At 27.3% G+C, this 23,087-nt stretch overlaps 1 protein-coding gene across 2 annotated transcripts in view; it reads left to right on the top strand.

Annotated features, from left to right (window-relative positions):
• Positions 1-23,087, top strand: part of LOC135959988 (uncharacterized) — a 48,215-nt gene that overhangs the window by 11,999 nt on the left and 13,129 nt on the right. For both annotated transcript variants that reach the window (XM_065511157.1, XM_065511156.1), the window contains exon 2: positions 16,621-16,970. In XM_065511157.1, the coding sequence (XP_065367229.1) occupies positions 16,621-16,970 (350 nt within the window). The remainder of the gene's footprint in view (positions 1-16,620; positions 16,971-23,087) is intronic.

Raw genomic sequence — 23,087 nt, 5'->3', positions numbered from 1 at the left:
TACTTTATTATTTTCTTCTATTCAAACCATCTTGAAAAAAGTTTTCAGTCGTGGTAGCGATTCTCGTGGAATTGCCCATATAGTACTTTTTTAATTATTGTTTTGTTTTTGCTTCGAAAATTTTTGTTTTAAAAATATTTATGACATACAACTTACAACGCTACGACACTGATTGAGAATTGCACAGTTATGATTATGAAATGTATGAAATATCTCTTAGGGCGGGTTTTGACTTGAGGATTGGAGATTAAATTAAGTTTATTTGCTAGTTTAAGCGGCTAACGTGGGCTACTTAAACTGTCAATGCGATGAGCTGATGGAAATATATTATTGCAAGAAACATAAAAATGGACCATTTCGGTGCCAAAGAAGATTCAAGAAATTTGAAAATATATTATTTGAATAAAGTTTTTGTTTTAATTTGATTTTTTGGAAGTTTTGCAATTTTATTTCTACAAATTTTTGATAACAAAATGTGACATTTTCTGACGTTGTGTAAGACGTTCCCGAACTAGTTACGTTACTTTAACATGTGCCTATCCTAAGCAGGGGGTTAATTGATAATTTTTGATTACAATGAAACTGTCTGATAGCTGGTCCAAAGTTGTCAAAGCATTGGGTTCACATACCGGTTACATAGATGCAGTTAGCTTACTAGCTACATAACTGGTTACTTGATCAGCTACATTACTGGTTATATATAGTGCTAAATCACCATAAATAGTCAGTTAAAAAGACATCTCATAGACAATACAATAAACGATTGCTTGTAATCAAAGCTTCTTCCGACAACTCTCCAATAGATTACTTCTGGTGGGTAAACTAATTACTTTCTAAAGTGAAGTACAAGTAACTACACTTTAGATTACCTAGAGACACTAAAGTGACAATTGATTTGCTGGAAAGTTTAAACAAGAAGCCAAAACCAACAAAGTGGATTAACCTTAGAATAGATTAATTAATCTGATTATTAATTCGCTTGATTTTTAAGTAAAAATCCCGCCCTTGATCTTTACTCTGAACATGGTAATAGTTGCCTTATTTTGCTAGATATTGACATCTATTTAGATATTCTAAATTAACTTCAAATTCGCTGTAGCGTACTTATTTGTACATATTTGTACATATATAAATCAATTGTTAAAGGCACACGACTGTTCATTCACCTTTAAATTGTGTGTAAATAAATTTGAAATTGTGTTCTATTTCTTATGACCCCCATCCATAAATATCAATATATTATTTCACTTACTAAATAATGATTTATTAGCCAGAGTTTTATCAAACAAATTATTCGAAATTCTGGGCCTTGAGACATTTGCACACGAATTAGTCGTGCTAGAGGGAAACTGTCTTTGATTAAAATTACCTTAACAACAAACTTAGAAATCTTTATATTATTCAATATATTTTTTCAATATTTCAAATTTTAATCTAACGACTTTGGTGTAGCTATTAAAATAAGCTGTAAAACTGCATTGACAGATTTCAAAAATATTTAAAACCATTTAAAATATTAGAACAATTTGTGTGTCTCCTTTACAATGTTTGAAAATGGACTTGGTACGTTTGAACACTAAGTAAGCTAACGATATGTTATTTGACAGATTTTGAAAGTTTATTTAGAAATTTTGGGTAAACAATTGAGGTAGTTGTTGATATTCGCTTATATCCATTTATAGGTCGATTTTGCAAATTGGAAAAATCTTTAGAACTTGTAATATCAGACGCCACAGTGAACGTTATCGGTTTAAGTGTAGGAACGCAGAAAATGTAACAACAGGGTGAGACAAATCCATTTATTTTGAGGTGATACAAAAATGAGACAAAATTGTTGACAAATAAACACCTTTAAACCTCTGACTTTTCATAAACATTGAGTACATCAAATTTTCAATTGTGGTCAAAAGTGTGCGATAGTTTATGGCCACAAACATAGATACTACATCCATACATACATAAGTATGTATCTATGATGTGTTCATGTGTATTTTGCTTGTATTGCAATTGTGAATGTTTTAAAGTCAAGGGGTTAATTTGTATTAATCAAACGTTTAGTTTGTTTGCTGTTAATTGGTCAACAACAAAATTGTGCGGGTTTTTTTTGTTCCATAAAGCAAAAGTTAGAAGGGTGTCAATGGTGATGTTTGCATTGAATATTGCACATTTTTCAATTGCATTCATTCATTTAGTTTTGTTTTTTTTAAATAATTTATTTAACTTATAGACATTTGTTTAATTTAAGTGAAAATCTCATAAATATTGATAAGCTTAAATTATAGAAATTTAGCTTGTATAGAATTATATCAACATGGATGCTTTATGCACAAAATCGATTAAATCCAAATCATGATCATTTAAAATTTGAATGTCAAAACACTTGCGTGACTCCAAAATATTTATAAATACATAAAGGGAGTTATGATACAATGAAAACTTTTTTTGAAAACCATATCTCGTAATTTCAGTTTTGAAAAAAATTTAATTAAAAAAAAATACACTACCGTAGAAAATGTTTATACTTTTAATCATTGACAAAACATTGGAAACTTTCAAACATAGGGTAACATAGAGACGAGACGTAATTGTCAAAAACCTGTCTGTTGTCAGAAACCTGTCTGTTGTCAAAAACCTAACTCTTGCAACAACTAAATACATGCTAGTCAATGTATTTTGTTTTTGTATCAAACATATGATTTGTTGTATTTTTGTTTGACAAATCGGATTGTCTCTCTCTATATAAAATTCTCTATGCTTTCAAACTTTTACTAGAACGAACACTAAAATGAAAATAATATACATATTTATGAGAAAACGATATGAAAAATTATTTCAATATTTATTTTATTTCGATAATTTCTTTTGCATATTGAGTTTTTTGAATAATTCGTAAACTATCAGTCATAAATATTCAATTATTAAATCAGCAGTTTTAAAACTTATAAACTAATTTTGTGAAAAACTCAATAAAGGCCTCGCAAAACTACTCCAAAATAATATAATTAGAAATTCCCAACAAATGACTCTAGCAGGTTATAATAATTTAAAATTGGAATAAGTTCTCGAACTGGGTTGGGCAAATGAGGCTGGTCTTGGAATACTACTTTTTGCGTATGAATGTGGATACAATTTAAAAGGCAGTGATGAGAGAACTTTTCTAAGACGGCCGAAGTTAAAGAGACTCGATAAATACGGCAGTCAAATTTCGACTTGGCAATAAATATAATGCTGTGGGGCAATGCAAATTTTCATACAAATTTAAAAAAATAGACGAAGTTTTGGAAAAATACCGATGATAACAAATGCTGGTTATATCCCTTTAAAAAGACGTATGTTGCATACTGTCATCTGAATTAGTTTGTCCACAATTGTCGAAAATTCTTCCAAGGATCAGCATAGAAAAATGCTAATTTACAAAAAAAAATAATTAAATATTCAGACAAAATTTTTGAAAAAAGAGCGATTATGGTGCTCAGTCATTTACATAGTTTGTCTAGAAATGTCGAAAATTCGTCCGAGATTTAAAAGGAGTTGCAATACTACTTTTTCTAAAAGGTAGAAATACATACTATTTTTTAAAAATAGTGGTAGAAATACTACTTTTTAAAAAAAGTATTAAAAATACTACTTTTTTAAAAAAGTAGTACAAATACTACTTTTTTTAAAAAAGGAGTATTTTTACTACTTCTTTTTAAAAAGTAGTAATAGAAGTACTACTTTTTTAAAAAAATTAGTATTTCTACTCCTTTTTTTCTAGAAATACTACTTTTTTAAAAAAATAGTAGTAGAATAGAATATTTAAAGTAGTAAAAATACTCTTTTTTTTTAAAAGTAGTAGAAATACTACCATTTTTAGTAGTGAAATAGTAGTAGAAATACTACTTTTTTAAAAAAAATAGTAGAAATACTCTTTTTTTTAAAAAAGTAGTAGAATTATTATTTTTTAAAAAAAAGTAGTAGAAATACTACTTTTTTTTGAAAAAGTAGTAGAAATACTACCTATCCTTTAAAAAGTGTTAGAAATACTACTTTTTTTGAAAAAGCATTAGAAATACTACTTTTCTTTTAAAAAGTAGTAGAAAAATACTACTTTTTTAAAAAAAGTAGCAGAAATACCATTTTTTTAAAAAAGTAGTAGAATTACTATTATTTTAAAAAAAGTAGTAAAAATACAACTTTTTTTTAAAAAAGTAGTAAAAATACTATTTTTTTAAAAAAGTAGTACAAGTACTACTTTTTTTGAAAAAGCTGTAGAATTCCTACTTTTCTTTTAAAAAGTAGTAGAAAAATACTAATTTTTTAAAAAAAAAGTAGCACAAAAAAAAGTAGTATTATTTTAAAAAAGTAGAAAAACAACTTTTTTTTAAAAAAGTAGTAGAAATACTAGTTTTTTTTTTTAAAAAAAGTATTATTTCTACTTTCGGCATATTTAGTAGTAAAAAAAAATAGCAGAAATACAATTTTTTTTAAAAAAGTATTAAAAATACTCCTTTTTTAAAAAAGTAGTAGAAATACAACTTTTTTTAATAAAAGTAGTAGAATTACTATTTTTTTTAAAAAAGTAGTAAAAATACTACTTTTTTTTGAAAAAGTAGTAGAAATACTACTTTTCTTTTAAAAAGTAGTAGAAAAATACTACTTTTTTAAATAAAAGTAGCACAAAAAAAAGTAGTATTTTTTTAAAAAAGTATTAAAAATACTCCTTTAGTAGAAAAACAACTTGTTTTTAAAAAAGTAGTAGAATTACTATTTTTTTAAAAAAGTAGTACAAATACTACTTTTTTTGAAAAAGCTGTAGAAATCCTACTTTTCTTTTAAAAAGTAGTAGAAAAATACTAGTTTTTTAAAAAAAGTAGTAGAAATACTATTTTTTTTTTTTAAAAGTAGTATTTCTACTTTCGGCATATTTATCTTCATTCATTTAAATTTACATAAGATTATTTTTGGATTTTTTACCATCTATAATTCCAATTGAATTGGAAAAGTTTCCCCGTTAAATTATATTTTATAGGCTTTCATGGAGAATTTATTTTATTGATTTAACTTTATTTATCATTTGTTTACTTTACTTGCATTTTGCATTGGATTTTTGTTAAAATATGATTCAATACCTTCAAACTCCTCACACTGTAATAGTTAAATCGATTTAAAATTTAATGATTTTTATACAAAACTTATTAAAAGAGTTTATTTAACCCAACAAAGAGTTATTCAGGGGAAGGTCAGTGAACTTGTAAATAGAAACAGACATGGAAATGTATTCAGTACAAGAGAGTTAAAGACAAACAAAGACAATTAAACAAGCTTAAAAAAGTAATTGTAATAAATAAATAAAATGATGATTATTTTTGTTAAACCCTTGACTAAAAAACTAAACAAAAAAAAAAAACAATCAACAGCCAGGGCTACAGCCACAAACAAAGAAGAAAATGTAAAAAAAAAAACATAAAAGTATCAATCAGATACAAGTACAAACAATGAGTGCTGACTTACAGGGCTCCATGTGGATGGTTAAGAGATGAAAAACATTTACTACCGGGTTTCACTGTTCATTGTTGCAGTAAAAAAATTTCACAAGTTTAAAATTTCGCTATTTTGTGGTTGTAACTGTTGTTGTTTTTAATTTTTGTTGGTTTAACATACTCAAACACACCTCTATTTAACAACAATCTCAACCAGCCACCCGTCAACTCCTACAACATGTCTGAAAGGTTTTGAAAAACACAACAAAAACCGCAAAACCGTTTTGAAACGGTTGCAAATAAAAAAAAAAATAATATTGTTTATCATCCATCAATTGCCGCAACGTGATATGTATTTATTAACAATTTTTCTAGTTTTCTTGTTTCTGTTTAACTTTGTTGCTACATTGTGTTCTTTTTTTATTATTTATAATTGAATTAAAATAAGATACAAAGAAAATAATAATAAAAATTATAATATTCAATCATTTATGCACAACGAGTTGCGTATGAAAGCACGACAACTACGTCGAAAATGGTGATGACGACGACGTCACCGCCTCTTCGTTTAGTGGCGGACGGACCCCTGCAAAATGGGTCTGATAATATTCAAAAATGTCTAGTAATTGTTTGTAAATAAATGTTTTTTAATACAGTTTTTAATTTTTTAACATTCGCCTTCTAAGTACAAGTTTAAACTGAGTAGAGTTTATAAAACGTGACAATTTGAGTTTCAATGAACCCATTATACGGTTCACAGATACGCAAATTATTAATCATACAGACTGCTTAATACTCGTACTAAGTTTTTTTGTTTAATTTTAATTTATTATAACGGCATAATGTGTTCTTTTTTATTGTGATTTAGTTTTTATACAGAGCGAAACCTGATGATTGGATAATTATTGAAATTATCTATGGTGTAGCTGAAAATAATTGAAACTATAGAGATTTTGACTAAAAATCACTTTACAATTTGAACAAAAAATCATTTTATTTACCCTTCATCGCTTCGAAGAGTCATACCACTGACGACTGTAATTATTTATTTTTGTTAGTTTGTTCGTATTTAGAAGAGTAAGCAAAGTTGAAAATTTTAGTCAAATCGGATAATATTAACTCGTACCTCGGCTCTGAAGTTCGGAAATGAGTTAATAAGAGAAACATTAATTTTTTTTTTTTGGAAAAACATTTCTTATTAAATATTAATTTTTCATTATAACGGAATCGTATTCTATACAGAATTATCCTTCGAAAAACATACATAAGTAAGTAAAAAATTGGTAGAATAATATTCGAGTTCTTATTATGTGTATGAACAAATTTTACTCATTACGGAAATTTTGTCTATACATAACTATTTTTTATACACTTCATCATGTGGCAAGGGTATATATGTATGTATGAATATGTCATTCCATTTGTAATTTCAAAATTTTTCATTTGCATCCCAATAAAGTGTAGATATTCTGGATCATTACAGATAGTGGAGTCTGTATGATTCATACATTAATTGATTCATACATTATTATATCCGCTATAGTCCCGGTTATTTATTGAATCGGCCCATTATTGCTCTTAGATTTAAAATACGATTGCCCTATCTAAAAATATTCAAGCTCTCATAAATATCTTATATATATCCAAACCAAATTCAGCACAAATATGTTTTATATAAGCCAAATTCGCATTACCAAATTTTGTGACGATCGGTCATAATAAGCCATAGCTTCCTCCGAAAATCACTTTATCTTGCATAAATCTCTTAAAAATGTTGGTATTCAAATAAAATTCGACACAAATAAGTTTCATATACACAGAAGACATGCCACCTTAATTTCATCAAAAAAAATTGTATATCTTCTTTGGTGAGGGGTGTATAAAATTCGGCACAGTCGAATTCTTATACAATTAATCAATACATAATTATCAACAAAATCCATTTTAACTACATTATAAGATTCTTAAAAGCTCTGATATGATTTTTTGCCGAATAAAAAGGTAACGAATTATTTCGTATTTATAAAGTGTTGATGAAATTCCAAAGAAATATTCTGTGGGGTCTGAAAATCTCATGTTAGTTAATGACATGGGCTCTCATAGACCCTCAACTTTTAAAATTTCTGAATAACACAGTCAAATTAAGGGTCATTTTGATCCCAAGTGCTCTTAAGGGTTAATTTCCATTTTTGCACTCTTATTGTAAATGTTATATTTTTCCCAAGTTTCAATAAAATCGGCCCAAAAATAATCAATATTTTGCTATCTTTCATTTAGAAATTCCAAATATTCCAAAACTTTACCTTTAAACTTCACCATTTAAGGGTTAACGTGATCCGCTTTTAGTAAAACTTTCAAAGTATATTTAAAATTATCTGACCTATAAGATTTTGTATAGGTTTTACTTAAAATTCATAATAGTAAGGAAATTGGTCTCATTCTCCAAAATATGGATAAGAAATTATTTTTTTTTCGAAATTCACAAATTTTAAATTGCGGGTACTAAAAATCTGTAGAACATAATTTTTTCATATTATTATCCCTTTTATATTCTCAATAAATCCCAATGTGATGATCAAAAAATTCTGAAATTTGTTTAACAAAATTTTTAAAAATTTGAAAATGGAGATTTCTCAAAATATATTAATTTTTTTCCTACATTTCTTGTTCATGTGGCCTAAGACTGGTCTTGGAAATTTTTAGTATTTTTTTAACCAATTTATATTTTTTATATCTCATTAGAACCACAATTACGTACAAATTTCGATTCTTTTGCAAAATAAATTATTTACAAAAACTGAAAATGTAAATTTTCCGAATTTTAGCGATAATATACGTATGACTTTCCGTCAGACCCAAAAAGATTTAATTTGTTGATAAAAGCTAATTTAATCTTGCTTTCAATTTGCAACTCAAAAATCTACGTGGCACTGTAAACACGATGGATGTCATGGTGTGGAGATGCATGTCGTCAACTGGGGTCGGGAATTTAGTATTTATCGATGACACTATGGACAAAAATGTAAGGAGATATATAAATCTACATATTTCTGTAAAATAATGCAGAATGTTAACGAGTTTCACAAATTTATTTCATATAAATAGTAAAATTTAGCATATATCCGACCTTTGACCTCGATGCGCTTAAATTTTCAGCACATAACTTTTAGACCTAATGTCACAATATTCAAAATTCGAATGTACACTCTAATGTACATATTAGATGTCATAATATGTATTGCAAAAATTTAATTTGAGAAGTTTTATAAACCAAAAACTCGAAATAGGTACATATTTACAAATGTTGAGATATTTTATTTACACAAATACGAATGTGTCTACATATTTAGAATTTTTACTTGTTTGTATGAAGTTGTAAGTTAAAATTCAAGGGTGAACTTAACTAAAGTCAATTACAATAATAATTAACATGTGATTTTTTTAAAATAAACATGCTTCATTCATTCATACATGCATCCATTCATTCGTTGGTTCACTCAATTACATTATTTTTTACAATTTACATGCAGTCACACAATATTTGTTTGTTTAAAATCAGTACAAGACCTTGTTTTGTATGACAAACTTCACAGTTAACGAGCGAATACAAAAAAGCAAAAATAAAGGGCTCTAATATTGAAAACAACATCATCATCATCATCAGCAATGAAGATCATCATCATCATCATTTACACACATGTTGGCATTTGTAAATGAAATTTGTAATAAATGTACTGTGAAAAACTATTGACCCACATTTACAGCATTGGAAAATAGAAAAAAAATCTCACACACACCAAACACACCCAATGAGTTATAGAGATATGCACAAAAATTAAAAAAACATTTATTATTGAATAGATAGATATGCATAGCTATTTAGAATCTCAAATATGTACTTGCAATAATAACCATAATTACTAATTTTAAAAATAAATACTCGCACACACTGTATGTAGTAAATACAAAAGCGGCGATTATATGCTTATTTTTTTATAAATACCGTCAACCTGTCATAAATCAGTGAAAAACAACAGCTACAGACATAAATGTTGACAAACAATTACATTATTTACGTTTGTATACAAACATGCACATCTATACATACATCTATACATAAATATACTGATATTAACATGAATGTCAATCATAATGAGAGTTTATTAAATTTAATTATTGCAACATGTCTCTTAAAATAACTTTGTAATACATTTATTTTAAAGATGACAACAGCAACAACAACAACAGTAAAGGTAAAAACAAATTTGTTTACACACTGTTCCTACATACAGTTTTAATTACAACAAAAACAAATAACAGAACAAAAAGAAGAAGACATAACCAATTGATTTAATGAGAGAAGAGAATTGATGCCAAATGGCCACAAAACAACAACTCATTATAATAAAACAACGGTATTTTTATTTTAGCTTGTTTTGTTGATGTTTTCATTTGTTATTGTTTTTAAGAGTTGCATTTTTTAGTACCTAAATACATATTTCAAGTTTTTAGTCATTATTAAATCTTCAGCGTTCAAAGATCAAATTTTGAAATTTGTTTAGGCCACTTAAACACACATTAACCTGGTCTCTAATGAGCTCATCTTGTGAAAAAACGGCTTAATGATTGTAATAACCTAATTTGTATTTGTGTTGCCAAAGTACGCACTTTGTAATTATAGGAAATTATCTTAAACTGCCATTATTTAGTGCATAACTGTCTGTGGCTAAGAAAAGAAACCAAAGTAGGTTTATTTTAATTACTATTATTTCCGTTTTAATTCTTTCTCCCCGTTTTTTGTTTCTTTTCTCTTCCTCATTGTCTATGATTCTTTTCTATGGGGTTTAGTTTTTTTTTGCATAGACATTTGTAGCGGAAAAGATGTTAGAATAAAAAAAGAGAAAGTTATGATTTAAGTAGAAAGTCAAAGTTCATGCATGATGGAGAAAAATCTCATGTAGTTTCCTCATTCATTTATTTAAATTAATTATGATTTGAAATTATTAAAGGCTATGCGTATATTTTTTTCAATATTCTGGAGCTTTAATATGGATACAACCCAATGAACATAACCTAGATATTGGATTTTATTTTGGAATTTCAAGGAGTACTGACCACATTATTGTGATATTTGATTTAGTAGCCAATCTTTGAAAAATTTAAGTCAATTTAATTTATTCAGTTTTTGCCAAATAAGAAATACATATTCAGAATAATATTTCTTAATATGTAAGAGATTAATCTATATAAGATTTTACTGAAAACGGGAAACGCTAACTATTTCACCAGGTTCAAAGGTCAAACTTTCCAATATTTGGGATTTTTCATTAAAATACATTTAACATTTTATTTATTACTGAATTCATACCCCGCGACCAATATTAACACCAACAACTTTTTGTTAAAGTTTGATAAAGTATGAATTATAAATGTGGGATTTACAATAGATGGAGTATCTTTTGAAAGCGGTTTTTTGTTTTTAAAAACTTCTCACTTATTTATTGAACATTTATTGAAAGCAACTACTTTTTTCAGAAGTTGTGATTTTGACACGGAAGACAAAGATCGCCCAGGCCAGTCAAAGAAGTTTGAAGACCAAGATTTCGAGGCATTACTCCATGAAGATTGTTGTAAAACTCAAAAAGAGCTTGCTAAAGCATTTTCAAAACGTTTGCAAGCAGCAGCATTCATCAAAAAGTAGGGAAAGTGGGAACCATATGAGACCATTACTGGAACCTGTACTGAACACATCTGATTCGTTTGAAGCGAGCATTGGTAGAAAAACACCCATACCCAATAAATTCAAATTAATTAATTTCTATTATGAAGTATTAAAAAATAGGAAGTTTTCTTTGTTTTACTCAAAATCAATAATTTGTTGCTTGACTGGTTTTATAAATAAACTATTCAATTACCTTACTTGTTATTAAAAAAGATGGTAAGCCATAATACTGAATTATCACTTAAAAAAACTGGGTTACATTTAAAGCGGGTGTTTTGAATGTGTGTCAGGAACATTATAAAGTTATAAAGTTGAATTGAAAATTGACAATTGAATACTAATTTTTTGCCGACAAGTACGCATGACTCATTTACATTGCAAATTTTTCCAAACGTTTTATTCTAAGCAAAAATTTAATAACAAATACTTGCTCAAGGGGTCTTCCAAAAATGTTTCATATAATAAACTTATTTGTCTACTTAATATAACTGTGAATTTTAAGTGCTAAAAATATATTCTAGACCCTTTCAATTGTTTATGGGGTTATAAATTATACAAACTCCCAAAAACGTGAACATTTATTAGCGAAAAAACAAAAAACGCCAACTAATAAACTTGTTTTATTTACATTTTGTTAATAATTCTAAACAATACTTAAATCAAAGATTGTTGTTTGAATTTATTTAATTTATTTTTTTTGGCAATAAACAAAAGCAGTTTTATTTTACTTTTGAAAACGCACTTTGGATGCTAAATTTCAAATCATGTGATTCTGAAATAAGATTCAGATTTAACAGATGATTAAAGATTTGCTGTTTGTTTGTCTTTCTCGAGAATCATGAAACACATGCCTTAATTGGCATTTGGAAAAAAACCTGAAAACTTAATTAAAATCAAATAAATACTCATACAAATTATTGGTAGAAGAAAATGTTGTCAACACACCAGTTTAAAATTGAAAAGATGACGTGCCTGAGCAACCAAATGCCAGAATAGTTATAAAGAAAAGAGAAAATGAAGAAACAATTACTTATTGAAAGTATTTAGTACTTAGTATCTTTTTTGTTTTCAATATCTCACAAAATATGTGTCATTTATTTGGAAAGTGATTGAAATCGCTATGATTTTAAAGCGTGTTACGTTTATCAAAATGTTAATTAGGCAAATTTCTCTTTAATAAATTCAATAAGATTTCTTAAAACTGATATGAAATTTCTATGTATTGTATGTATGTATATAAACAATTGTTGGTTTAACTATTTCCAAATCAAATTTAAGAATAGAGTACTTTTAACATTTTGAAAATTAGCATCTTTAAATTGAAATAAATTACTTTAAAATTCCAAGAATTTGTTTTAAATATTTTTTTTTGAAGAATAATTTTAATAATACTCGTATTAAGCTTTTAGTTGGTCGCTTTTTGATTTCAATAACGTTTATATTAAATGTTGGTAAAAATGCAATTAAAAATAGCTTTTTTATTTACTCAAAATATTATATTTCCAAAAAATTATTAACTAAATTTCAAAAAATTAAAAATATAGATTAAAAATCAAGATTTCAAGGAAATTTATTTCACAAATTTGTTAAAAATATTTCTTAAACAAATTTTTTTTGGCCTATTTTCTAATATTTAATTTAAGATTCAGCCTAACTATAAAAGAAATTTTAAAGTTAATTTTTGTTAAAGTCGACTTTGTTTTAAAAAAGCACTTTTGTTCTTTTCGTACCATAAGAAATATTTTAAAAAAGCTTTCAAAACTTTTTCCAACTCATACATTCAAATCAATGAAAATATTTTTCAATAAATGCAAATAAAACAAGTAAGAGTGCTATATTCGGCTGTGCCAAATCTTATATACCCTTCACCAAATTATACTTCAAAATTTTAAATATTTTTAGGTAAACAAAATTTAATTTTTTTCCTTTTTTTTTTTTTAAAAAAAATTTTTTTCGATTATTTAAAATTTTTTTTTTTTAATTTTAATTTTTTTTTTTTAATTTAAATTTTTTTTTTTTTTCAATTTTTTTTTGTGAAAAAAAAATTCGGGTTAAACTTTTATTTCCAAATCGTACTATGGTCCTATTTATATACGTCGTTGCAAATGTCTTTGAAATATCTATCATTAGATATCCATATTGTCTATATTAATGTCGTAGTAATTCAGATATATCTAGGTCAAAAATAGGTAAAAAATCGAGGTTGTCTTGGTTTTTTCCTCATATCTCAGCCATTTGTGGACCGATTTTGCTGATTTTAAATACCAAAATTCTCGAAAGCATGTCTGACAGAATTTGGATTCCGAAGATATCTGGGGTCTTCAGAAAATTTATTTCAACAGACAGACGGACATGGCTTAATCGACTCCGCTATCTATAAGGATCCAGAATATATATACTTTATAGGGTCGGAAATGAAAAATTTAGAAATTACAAACGGAATGACAAACTTATATATACCCTTCTCACGAAGGTGAAGGGTATAAAAATGAAATTTCAAAACAAAAAGCTTATTTTAAATGATATTTTAAATTATATTTTAAATATTTTTCATGGTACGAAATTTAAAATTATAGACAACTTTATTGACTTTTGTGGTTAGGGTGATTTTTTTGAATCATGGGGGGCACAAATCTCATAAAATAAAAAAGAATTTTAGTTTTTTTTAAACAAAGTTATTTATTTAACAACAAAATAAAATTTGGTAAAAAAAGTTTAGACAATTTTGTTATTAGTTTGCCTTAGCAAAACATTTTTAAAGCCACATAACTTTTTAACGGGTTGTCATAGAAAGGAAATATTGGTACCGTTTTGAAGCTTAAAATGCATGTTTAAAAAATCAAAAATCCTTTTTTTAAATTTTTTTATGAGATTTGCGCCCCCTGTTATGGGTTAGTGGTACTATTTTTAAGGATTAAAAAAACATTAATTTTATTAATTTTTTGATACAGAATCCAGTGGTGAAATCAGATTTGCATTTGCAAAAATTTTCCAAAAATAAGGACGCCATTATTTTTATTTACGCAAAAACCTTCAGAAAAATAATTTTTTATGTAAAAGAGAGCAAGCATTACTCTCGTTTTATATATCAGCTAGTATAGTCCAATGACAAAAAAATTCTTAGATTCGAAATTCCCATGATATGCTGGAATTGTCAGGTAGCGGCAGAATAGGAATTGAATTTTTAGGTATCGTCGAAAATCCTATAAAAATGGGAAATTTTCTTTTATTTGCTAAATAAAAATTAAAATTTATATTTTTCATTCCTCCTAGATCTGCTCTTGAATTTGATTGATTGCAACTCATTTTTGATTTCATTCATTTTAATGGCAATTCATTGTTCCAATTCATTTGAATGAATTCAAAATCAATTCAATGGATACAAACGAATTGGAAATGAATTGCAATTCACTTTAACAAATTCATTTGAATTGAAAACAAATTGCAATTCATTTTACAGATTAATTTGAATTGGAAATGAATTGAAATTCATTTCAGCCTAATTCGTTTGAATTAATTAAAATTTTAAATATTTTTAGTTAAACAAAATTTAAAAATAATTTTTTCAAAATTGTGTTTGAAAATTTAAAAAAAAATCTTTTTTCTTCCAAATTTTTTTTGTAATATTTTTTGGTGAAAAAAAAATTATGACAAAAGATTTTTTTTTTTTTAAAAGTCGGGTAAAAATATTTTTCCCGATTTTTACCCATTGTAGTTCCAAATTGCTATAGTCTTATATACATCGTTGCAATGGAGTTTGAAATATCCATACTGTCTATATTAATGACTTAGTAATCCACATATGTATCAAAAAAAAGCCAAAAATCGAGGTTGCCCCGGTTTTTTCGTTATATCTCAGTGATTTGTGGGTCGATTTTCTCGATTTTAAATAGCAACTGAGCCGGAAGAATTAATGTATCAATAATAATTGTAAGTTATTTGGGGATACGGAATGTTGATTTCAACATACAGACAATTTTTTAAATTTAATTATTATTTTTTTTTTGAAAGTCATATTTCTCTTTGACTCAAAACGTCATCATACGATTTTGCACAAATTTTCAGCATTTGTTTAGGCCTTGGTAGCATCAAAAATATATAAAGTGCAAAATAAAAGCCACCCTAATGTAAACAAGATCGTTTTTTAAAGAAATGTAGTAATGTCAGTGTTGGTTTTATAAATATTGAATGAAATGTTATCTAAAGTTTGTAGAATAAAACAGATTCGTTGATACACCTCTATATTAAAGAATACACTTCTTTTGCTCTCTGATCCAACGGTTTATTTAAATTTTGGCCGCTGCCAGCCATCCAGTCAGTCAGGCTAATTTATGTATATGCGTTCACTGGAGCGATAACAAGTTTCGTTTCGCCATTTATGTATTTTTGATCTTCCTATAACTTTGTTTCCTCCACTTTTGCTTGTAATTCTTATGCCACCAGCAGAGCAGCAACTGCTTCTTCGTCTTCCCTATTGTCTGTCTGTTTGTATGTTTTTGTTTATTAGATTGGCAACCGACAAACGCTCTGCTCTTTTTTTATTACATACCGTTAAATAATAATATTTTTGTTGTTTTCTATTATTATTATTGTTGCATGTAGTATTTGTTTATTATTTGTTCGTATTTATTTATTTATGCCTGGCAATTGTTTGGAAAATGAATGAATGAATTGGTGTTTGGAATAGAGCAACAACTTAAAAGAGATAAGAAAAACTGTATTCCTTGGTATTGTGTTGTTGGTTGCAACATTGTTAAGTTATTTATGGCTTATTGTGGTCGTAAAAAATCTTTAAAGTTTGCTGCTGCTGGTTGCTGCAACAACAATCTTTTTTGACCCATTAACTCTTGCACAATTCGTGTAACTTATTCTAACAGTTAGAAAGTTGTTCTCTTTTGCAGCCATTGTTTTTTTTTTGTTTGTTACTTCTCTTCGACACTTTGACAGCAGTTTAGGAAATGAGGATAATGAAGTTGGCTGCTTGCGTGGTTATAACTAGGAAAATGTTTCAGGTTTATGTCTAGTTGTCCTCGATTAAGTTATGAGACAAGAAAATTGCTCAATTATTCTAGTTTTGATGTCTCTAAAATACATGAATCTTTGGAGAAGAGTTAATAGTTTTTATTGCTTAAATGATTTATTATTAGAAATTCGAAATAAATAAATTGTAAAGCTGATTTGTTTGCTTTTCCAAAAGAACTTGATACTCATTTGGATGTAGGTATAACTTGTAGAAAAGTTGTGCTCATTTTCCGGATTTGGGTGCTCTAGTTTCAGTTTAGTAGTTTATTAAGATCATAATAAAAAAATCAAAATAATTTCATATCAGTCTTAGGATTTTTCGGCACTGAAATAATCATAAAGTTGTTAATCTTCATCCTTATAGAGCCATCTTTCTATTGCTTGTAATAATATGTTATTTTTTTCTTCTTCCAGATGTTGACTTTCGCTCTAATCCCACATTTGAGCCCATCTGTAATCTTCAGGAGGAACATTTCATCGAGAGTGAGGGCAAAGAATCTAGTCTGATATTGGAATTCAATAAAGCCATTGCGGCCACACAGCATAAACTATGTACACGAATTCTGTCATCCCCACCTAATTATGGTTTCATCATACGTTTAATTCTACCAAAAATTCGACACAGTTATCATCATTCCACCAGTACAAAAGTAGAGAATAAGGAGAACGAGGGCGCAGGCAACAGTAAAATCTCAACATTTATGGATCAGTTAAATGCATCGACGGCCGGTTTGAAAACGGGTCGCAGTTGTCCATTGAGCATAGTAAGTAATTTGGTATTTAAACTTTGAATGTTAGTTATATATAGACTAAATACATAGAAGGGAAGGTTTAGAGAAATATCAATGAAAAAAATTAAAATTAATCAAAATTTATACAATAACAAAATGCTTTTTCATGAATTATGATTTAGACAGCAAACTTATGTTTTTGGCTCTCAGTTAACTATCTATCTAGTTATCATCTATGATTAGTTTTATCAATTGTATAGAACGTATCTTAGGTAGGGTTACACATGACAAATATTTGACGAAAAAGACTTAACCACTAAATAAAACATATTTGAATTCTTTTATTTATTCCAAAAACTTATTTTACTTTGGATGATTCAAAACAAAAGAAAAATAGTTTTATATTATTTGGTGGTTACGCCCTTTTTTTCCAAATACCAAAATGTTATTACATTGTATTTGAAATTTCGAGTTGTAAGTCAAAGTAGCAATATTTCCAATATAATTTTAAAAAATAAATTTTCCAACTAAAAATAGTTTTTGTATTTCATTTACCCGTGTTTAAATATACAATTTTTCCGACGTCGACAACCCATTATAATTTGGTACAAAAAATCATAAAATTTCATGCATATCTATCTCAAATCCAGAATTTGATAATTAAATTTTTTTTTAACAAAATTTAAAAAAAAATTATTCTAATACATAAATACTAAATGAGGATTACAAATGCAAATTGCCATTATTATGGCTTACCTTGGGAGTCGATTTGAAATTTGTGGTTTTCGAGGAATTTTAGTTTTTGGTCACAAATTTTTTAAATTTATTTCATAGCCTATTTTCAAATAGAAAATTTACATACTTGTTCGTAATTTTAAATTTCTATATTACAAATTATATCTGGGGTCCATTACAACAAAGTTAGACAATTCTATTTGAAACCAGAAATTAGTTAGTTCTCTACCTTAAAAAATATTAAAAATATGAAATAGCTGAAATTTCTTTTTCAATATTAATTTCTGTACTCTAGAAATCCTAGAAATTATTAATTATTCGGTGTATAACTTAAAAATGCGGGATTTTTTTAAAAAAATTGCAACATATGGCTTCTGAGCAAAAACAACTGCTCATATTTTGAGGCCAAGAACGACTCAAACCATTAGCGGATACTCTGTTCCAAAGTGAAGCGTATACCAGAGAGAACGTTCTGCATCGTTCATGGACTATAAGATGGGTGAGGTAAAACTTCCCAACCACTTCATTCTAAATAGTTTTTAACAGGTATTGCAACATGTGGCCGAATGTTGTCATTATGGAATATTACGGTCAGACATGCTTTCCAGAACTTTCCTATTTAAAATCAGCAAAATCGGTCCACAAGTGGCTGTGATATGAGGAAAAAACCAGGACATACTCGATTGTTGACCTATTTTTGACCTACACACAGCCTCAAAAGTGTTGAATTTTTTGTTTTTTTTAAGGTCATGAAAATCATTAAAGTCTGACTTAAATCTTATTTTTTCAGAACCGAATCTATTATTCAACCAAATCTCCAACAAACCGAAACTTTTAAATTTTAATCGATATATATATTTTAGGATTTTCATTATCTTAAAAAAATCAAATAATTTTTGGTGTTTACTCACTTCTGAGGCTCACTGTATATCTGGATTACTAAGTCATTAATATAGACCCATGGTAGGCGTTCATATTGTTCAGCTTACGATGATTTTCGTCAAACAACCCGAATGTGAACAAAAGAGCGTAATAGAGCGTAAAAATACACACAATTTATTCAGTTTCTTGATGTTGTTGTGGATATTTTATTTTTTACCCAAAAGAGCACACAAATTAAATGCCTCTTTTTGCCTATCAATGATATAGACAATATTGATATCTAATGATAGGTATTTCAAAGACCTTTGCAACGACGTATATAAGACCATAGTAAGTTGAACCTAGAATAGGTCAAAATCGGAAAAAATTAAAAAACCAAAATTTTTTTAAAAATTAAAAAAAAAATTTAAATAACAATTCGAAATTTGTATTTTGAAGTATAATTTGGTGAAGTGTATATAAGATTCGGCACAGCCGAATATAGCTCTCATACTTGTTTTATTTGAATTGATTTGAAAAATTTGTTTTCGTTTTCCGAATAAACGAAAAAAAAAGCCCTAAATTTTTGATTTTTTTTAATATTGCTACTTTGAATTTCAACAAGAAACTGCAAATATATTTGCAGCAAAAACTTTGCTTACCTAGTAAGCCAGCAAGTATAATTGGAGCAAAGCGATAACTACTTATTATTTGACTGAAACACTACTTACCGTTGTTCGAGATTTTTAAAAAATTCAGGGGTCAAGCTTACAAATGTACTTACAATCAGTTGAGAAATAAGTAGTAAATTCACAACAAGAATATGTAGCTAAAAAAAAAACACAAAAAATATTGCCTTGTGTGGGAATCGAACAGTCACATTATTTGCTTGTGTTTGATAGTCAAGCTGCTAACTCACTGCTCCATGTACGAGTTATTTTATTGTAAGTTAACAATAGTTTTAACATCAACATATAAATGAATATGATATGAACAAAAAAATTAATGGCTTTGACAGGTGGCGAACCACTAACATCCCGTTTTCCAGTCAAACACACTAGATAGCTGTGCTAAATGCAAAAGTTCAATACCAGCCTGCATAAAAATAAGTACTTATTCTAGTAAATAAAATAATGTGCTGGGTAACCACCACTCCTTACAAAAGAATGCATGAAATAACTAGTGGTCATTACAAAAATTCACAAAATTTTTCCTGGGTAAATGTGGAACCTCTAAACATTATCCGATTTTGCTGAAATTCCTAGAATTGGTTTTTATATGGGATTTTAGACCTAGGAATCATCTAAAATCCAAAATGTGCAAAATAAGTGCCACCCTAGTGTCTTAAACTATAACCAGTTAAATAACATATTCTTTATCTTAATTCTACTATTTAAATACATTGATATTTATTAATGTATTGTACATTTTGTGTGGAAAGATTTCTGTCTAAGTATCTAGAATATTTTTCGAATGAGTTGTTGCTTAACAACTAAAATATTTAATAGCATGCATTTCAATCAGTTTTATTTATTTAATTATTTATATAACAATTTTTAAATATTTAAAAGAATTCAGTGTATTTATATAGTATGTTTGTGTAGTTATTTGTTTTGAGAATGGTTACGCATGCGCAACTTTAGTGGTTGCACAAAATAATATTAAAGGTATTCACGTCTTGCGAAAAATAATTTTTTAACATTGTAACAAAATTTTTACAGTGCATGGAAATGTGTGATGTGGAGCAAATAATAGAAAACAGAATAAGTATTCAATTGCAAATAAAAATAAACTTTTAGCACCATTTTCTCAATCTCTGGTTCAAATTAAGATAATTTTATTATGAAACAGTCAGTATTTCGTCACGACAAAAAATAATTGAGAGATATTTATTAGAAACACGTCAGAGGAATGCAATGCTAAGTCAGAAAATGTGTCCTTTCGACATTGTTTACTTTGCTATTTTTGCAGTTCCTTTTGAAGTGAATTCCTTTATTGCTTTCTATTTCTATCACTTACTGTGTAGATGAGAGAGAGATTATTTTTAAAGAAGCATTTTTGAAGTCATCGTCGTGATTCATTTATTTACTTTTTTGTTATCAAGTATTTACTTAATTTTTTTGCCATTTTTTGGTTAGACAACTGACGGGTTTATTGTGTGTTTTTTTTTTTGTTTAGCCGCAGTCAGGTTTGTTATATCTTACACAGTTTTTTTTAAGTTTTTACTTGTTGTATTGTCATGGTGTTTGGCTAAGCATGGCATTTATTGTTGTTGTACTGTTTGATTTCTGTTAGCGGTTTTCTTTATATTTTTCCATTTTGTTTCGTTATGGTCTATAAGGAAGTCAGTTGAAATTTTTTTTGTAAGAATTCACATGGTTTTTAGCATAAATAATGACTGGAAAAATATTTATATTTATTTATGTACATATTTATGTAGGTATATTGTGGGGTCGATCGCCTGCCATGTGATTTTATATAACAAATGTCATTGTCTGCTGTAGTCCTTCAAAGAACACACGAAAACTATTACAAACAATTAATTAATTTGCTAAATTTATTAGTGCTTTGAAAGCATTCTCAGACCTTGATGTCGTTGGTTTTTAAACAAAAAATTAAACTACTTTTTCACTTGTCTAATAATTATGTTTCGTGTTTCTCTCTTTTTTTAATTAATTATTTATAGTAACTTTGTCATTTCAAAACCAAAAAATTTAGACTTCCTATTGTGATACAAATAAATTATTTTCAAATTTAAATTTTGTTAAACTAATTAATTAAAACAGTCCCGAACGTGACATTCGTACGCCTTTGTAGTGAAAAAAATAAAGAAATCTGAAAAAATTGTTTTCTTGTTTACATTTTTCGATAACATATGTATTTTCTACCCTGCCAAGGGCGTCATCAACAATCTTCATTGTCAAGGTCTATTTGTAAATATCATTTATTTAACTTACTATTATTAGGAATTAGAATATGGGAAGCCTAATTCATATTTATATTATTTGTAAATTATAATAAAAATGAACTTGAACCTAATTAAAAACTTACTTTCAAAGTTTTCGTTTATTTTTATTAATATGCGCTGAGGGAGAAAATACTAAAAATGGTGTTAATTAAAAGTTGAATAACTTTTACAATTTGCATCCGATTTGAATAATTAAAACCATGTTTTGTTAAGAACTAAATTTCCTATATACGTTGGTGTAAATTTTTATAAACTTTCATATCAAAATAATCATTGAAAAGCGACTAAAATAAAAAAAGTTGATAAATTTTGTTTTTCTTTTAGATATTATTAAGAAAAACAATACTTATAACTTAAAAATGTATCAAAAAATGCACGTAATTTTAAAGCGTAATCAGTTTTCTTCCAAACCCGTTAAAAAATTTAAAGTCGGACAAAAACTGACTAAGCTACAGGTCGATAAATCGACGAACATCACTGAAAACGGTTTTTTTTTCAGAATAACTTCTGAATTTGAGGGTGTTTCTTAAATATTTAGAGACAATTTGTAGTGTAATCAGCAAGACCTATAACCCAAGCTAGGCCGTTTTCCAAGTTTTTTTCATCGTAGCACCGTGTTATTTATAGTAAACTTTGTCATTTCAAAACCAAACAATTTAGACTTCCTGTTTTGATACAAATTATTTTCAAATTTAAATTTTATTAAACAAATTAGTTAAAACAGTTCAGAACGTGACATTTGTACGCCTTTGAAGTGAAAGAAAATAAAGAAATCTGAATTTGTTTTTCTTGTTTACATTTTTCGATAGCATATTTGTAGATAATGATAGCAATAAATATAATATCCCAAACGTGACAAAAAATTGAACTAGTTTTTGACTACCTCTAGAAAAATGCAAAAAATCAGCAAATTGCAACATAATTTATTAAAGAAAGCTATCAGTTGAGAGATGTTCTCTTGAAATGTTTTCTTTGGTCTTTGTTTTAAAATCCTTAGTATGATTTGTCACGCGACATTAGTAACGTTACATATTCCGATTAGGCAAGTAAATTCAAAAATCTTCGTATTTATTACAAAATAAATCAGATAATTTATTAATATATAACTCCTAAACTAGGAGAGAACAGAGAAAATGTTTATCGTTTTATGCCTATTATTAAGCGATTTATGAAATAAAATCTGTTGGCATGATCTATGCCAGGTATTCCAATGATATTTCAGTATACATATATATTTTTGTTTAATACATAGTTTTTTATTGGATAAAAGACGAAATGCGCAAGATAGTATTTAATTTTAGACCTATGGTTTCTTGAGGATACTTTATTAGAATTGTCCGTAGATTGCGTTTATGCTATACATACGATTTTTACTTTTTGAGCGTCCATACAAATGTCAAATATACATATTCGTACATACATATGTATGTATGTAAATACATTTTAATTTCATGCATATTTTTATTTAAAAATTAAAACTTTAATTCTTGTGTTATAGTTTCCTTTTAAAATTTTTAATTTGTTTCTTTACGCTACACTAGATTGCAACAACAACAAAAGTTATTTAAATGAAAAAAAACTGTTAA

The sequence above is a fragment of the Calliphora vicina genome, chromosome 5, assembly GCF_958450345.1.
Source record: "Calliphora vicina chromosome 5, idCalVici1.1, whole genome shotgun sequence".
NCBI lineage: Eukaryota > Metazoa > Arthropoda > Insecta > Diptera > Calliphoridae > Calliphora > Calliphora vicina.
The sequence above is the reverse complement of the archived record's forward strand: the minus strand, read 5'-3'. Positions and strand labels throughout refer to the sequence as shown.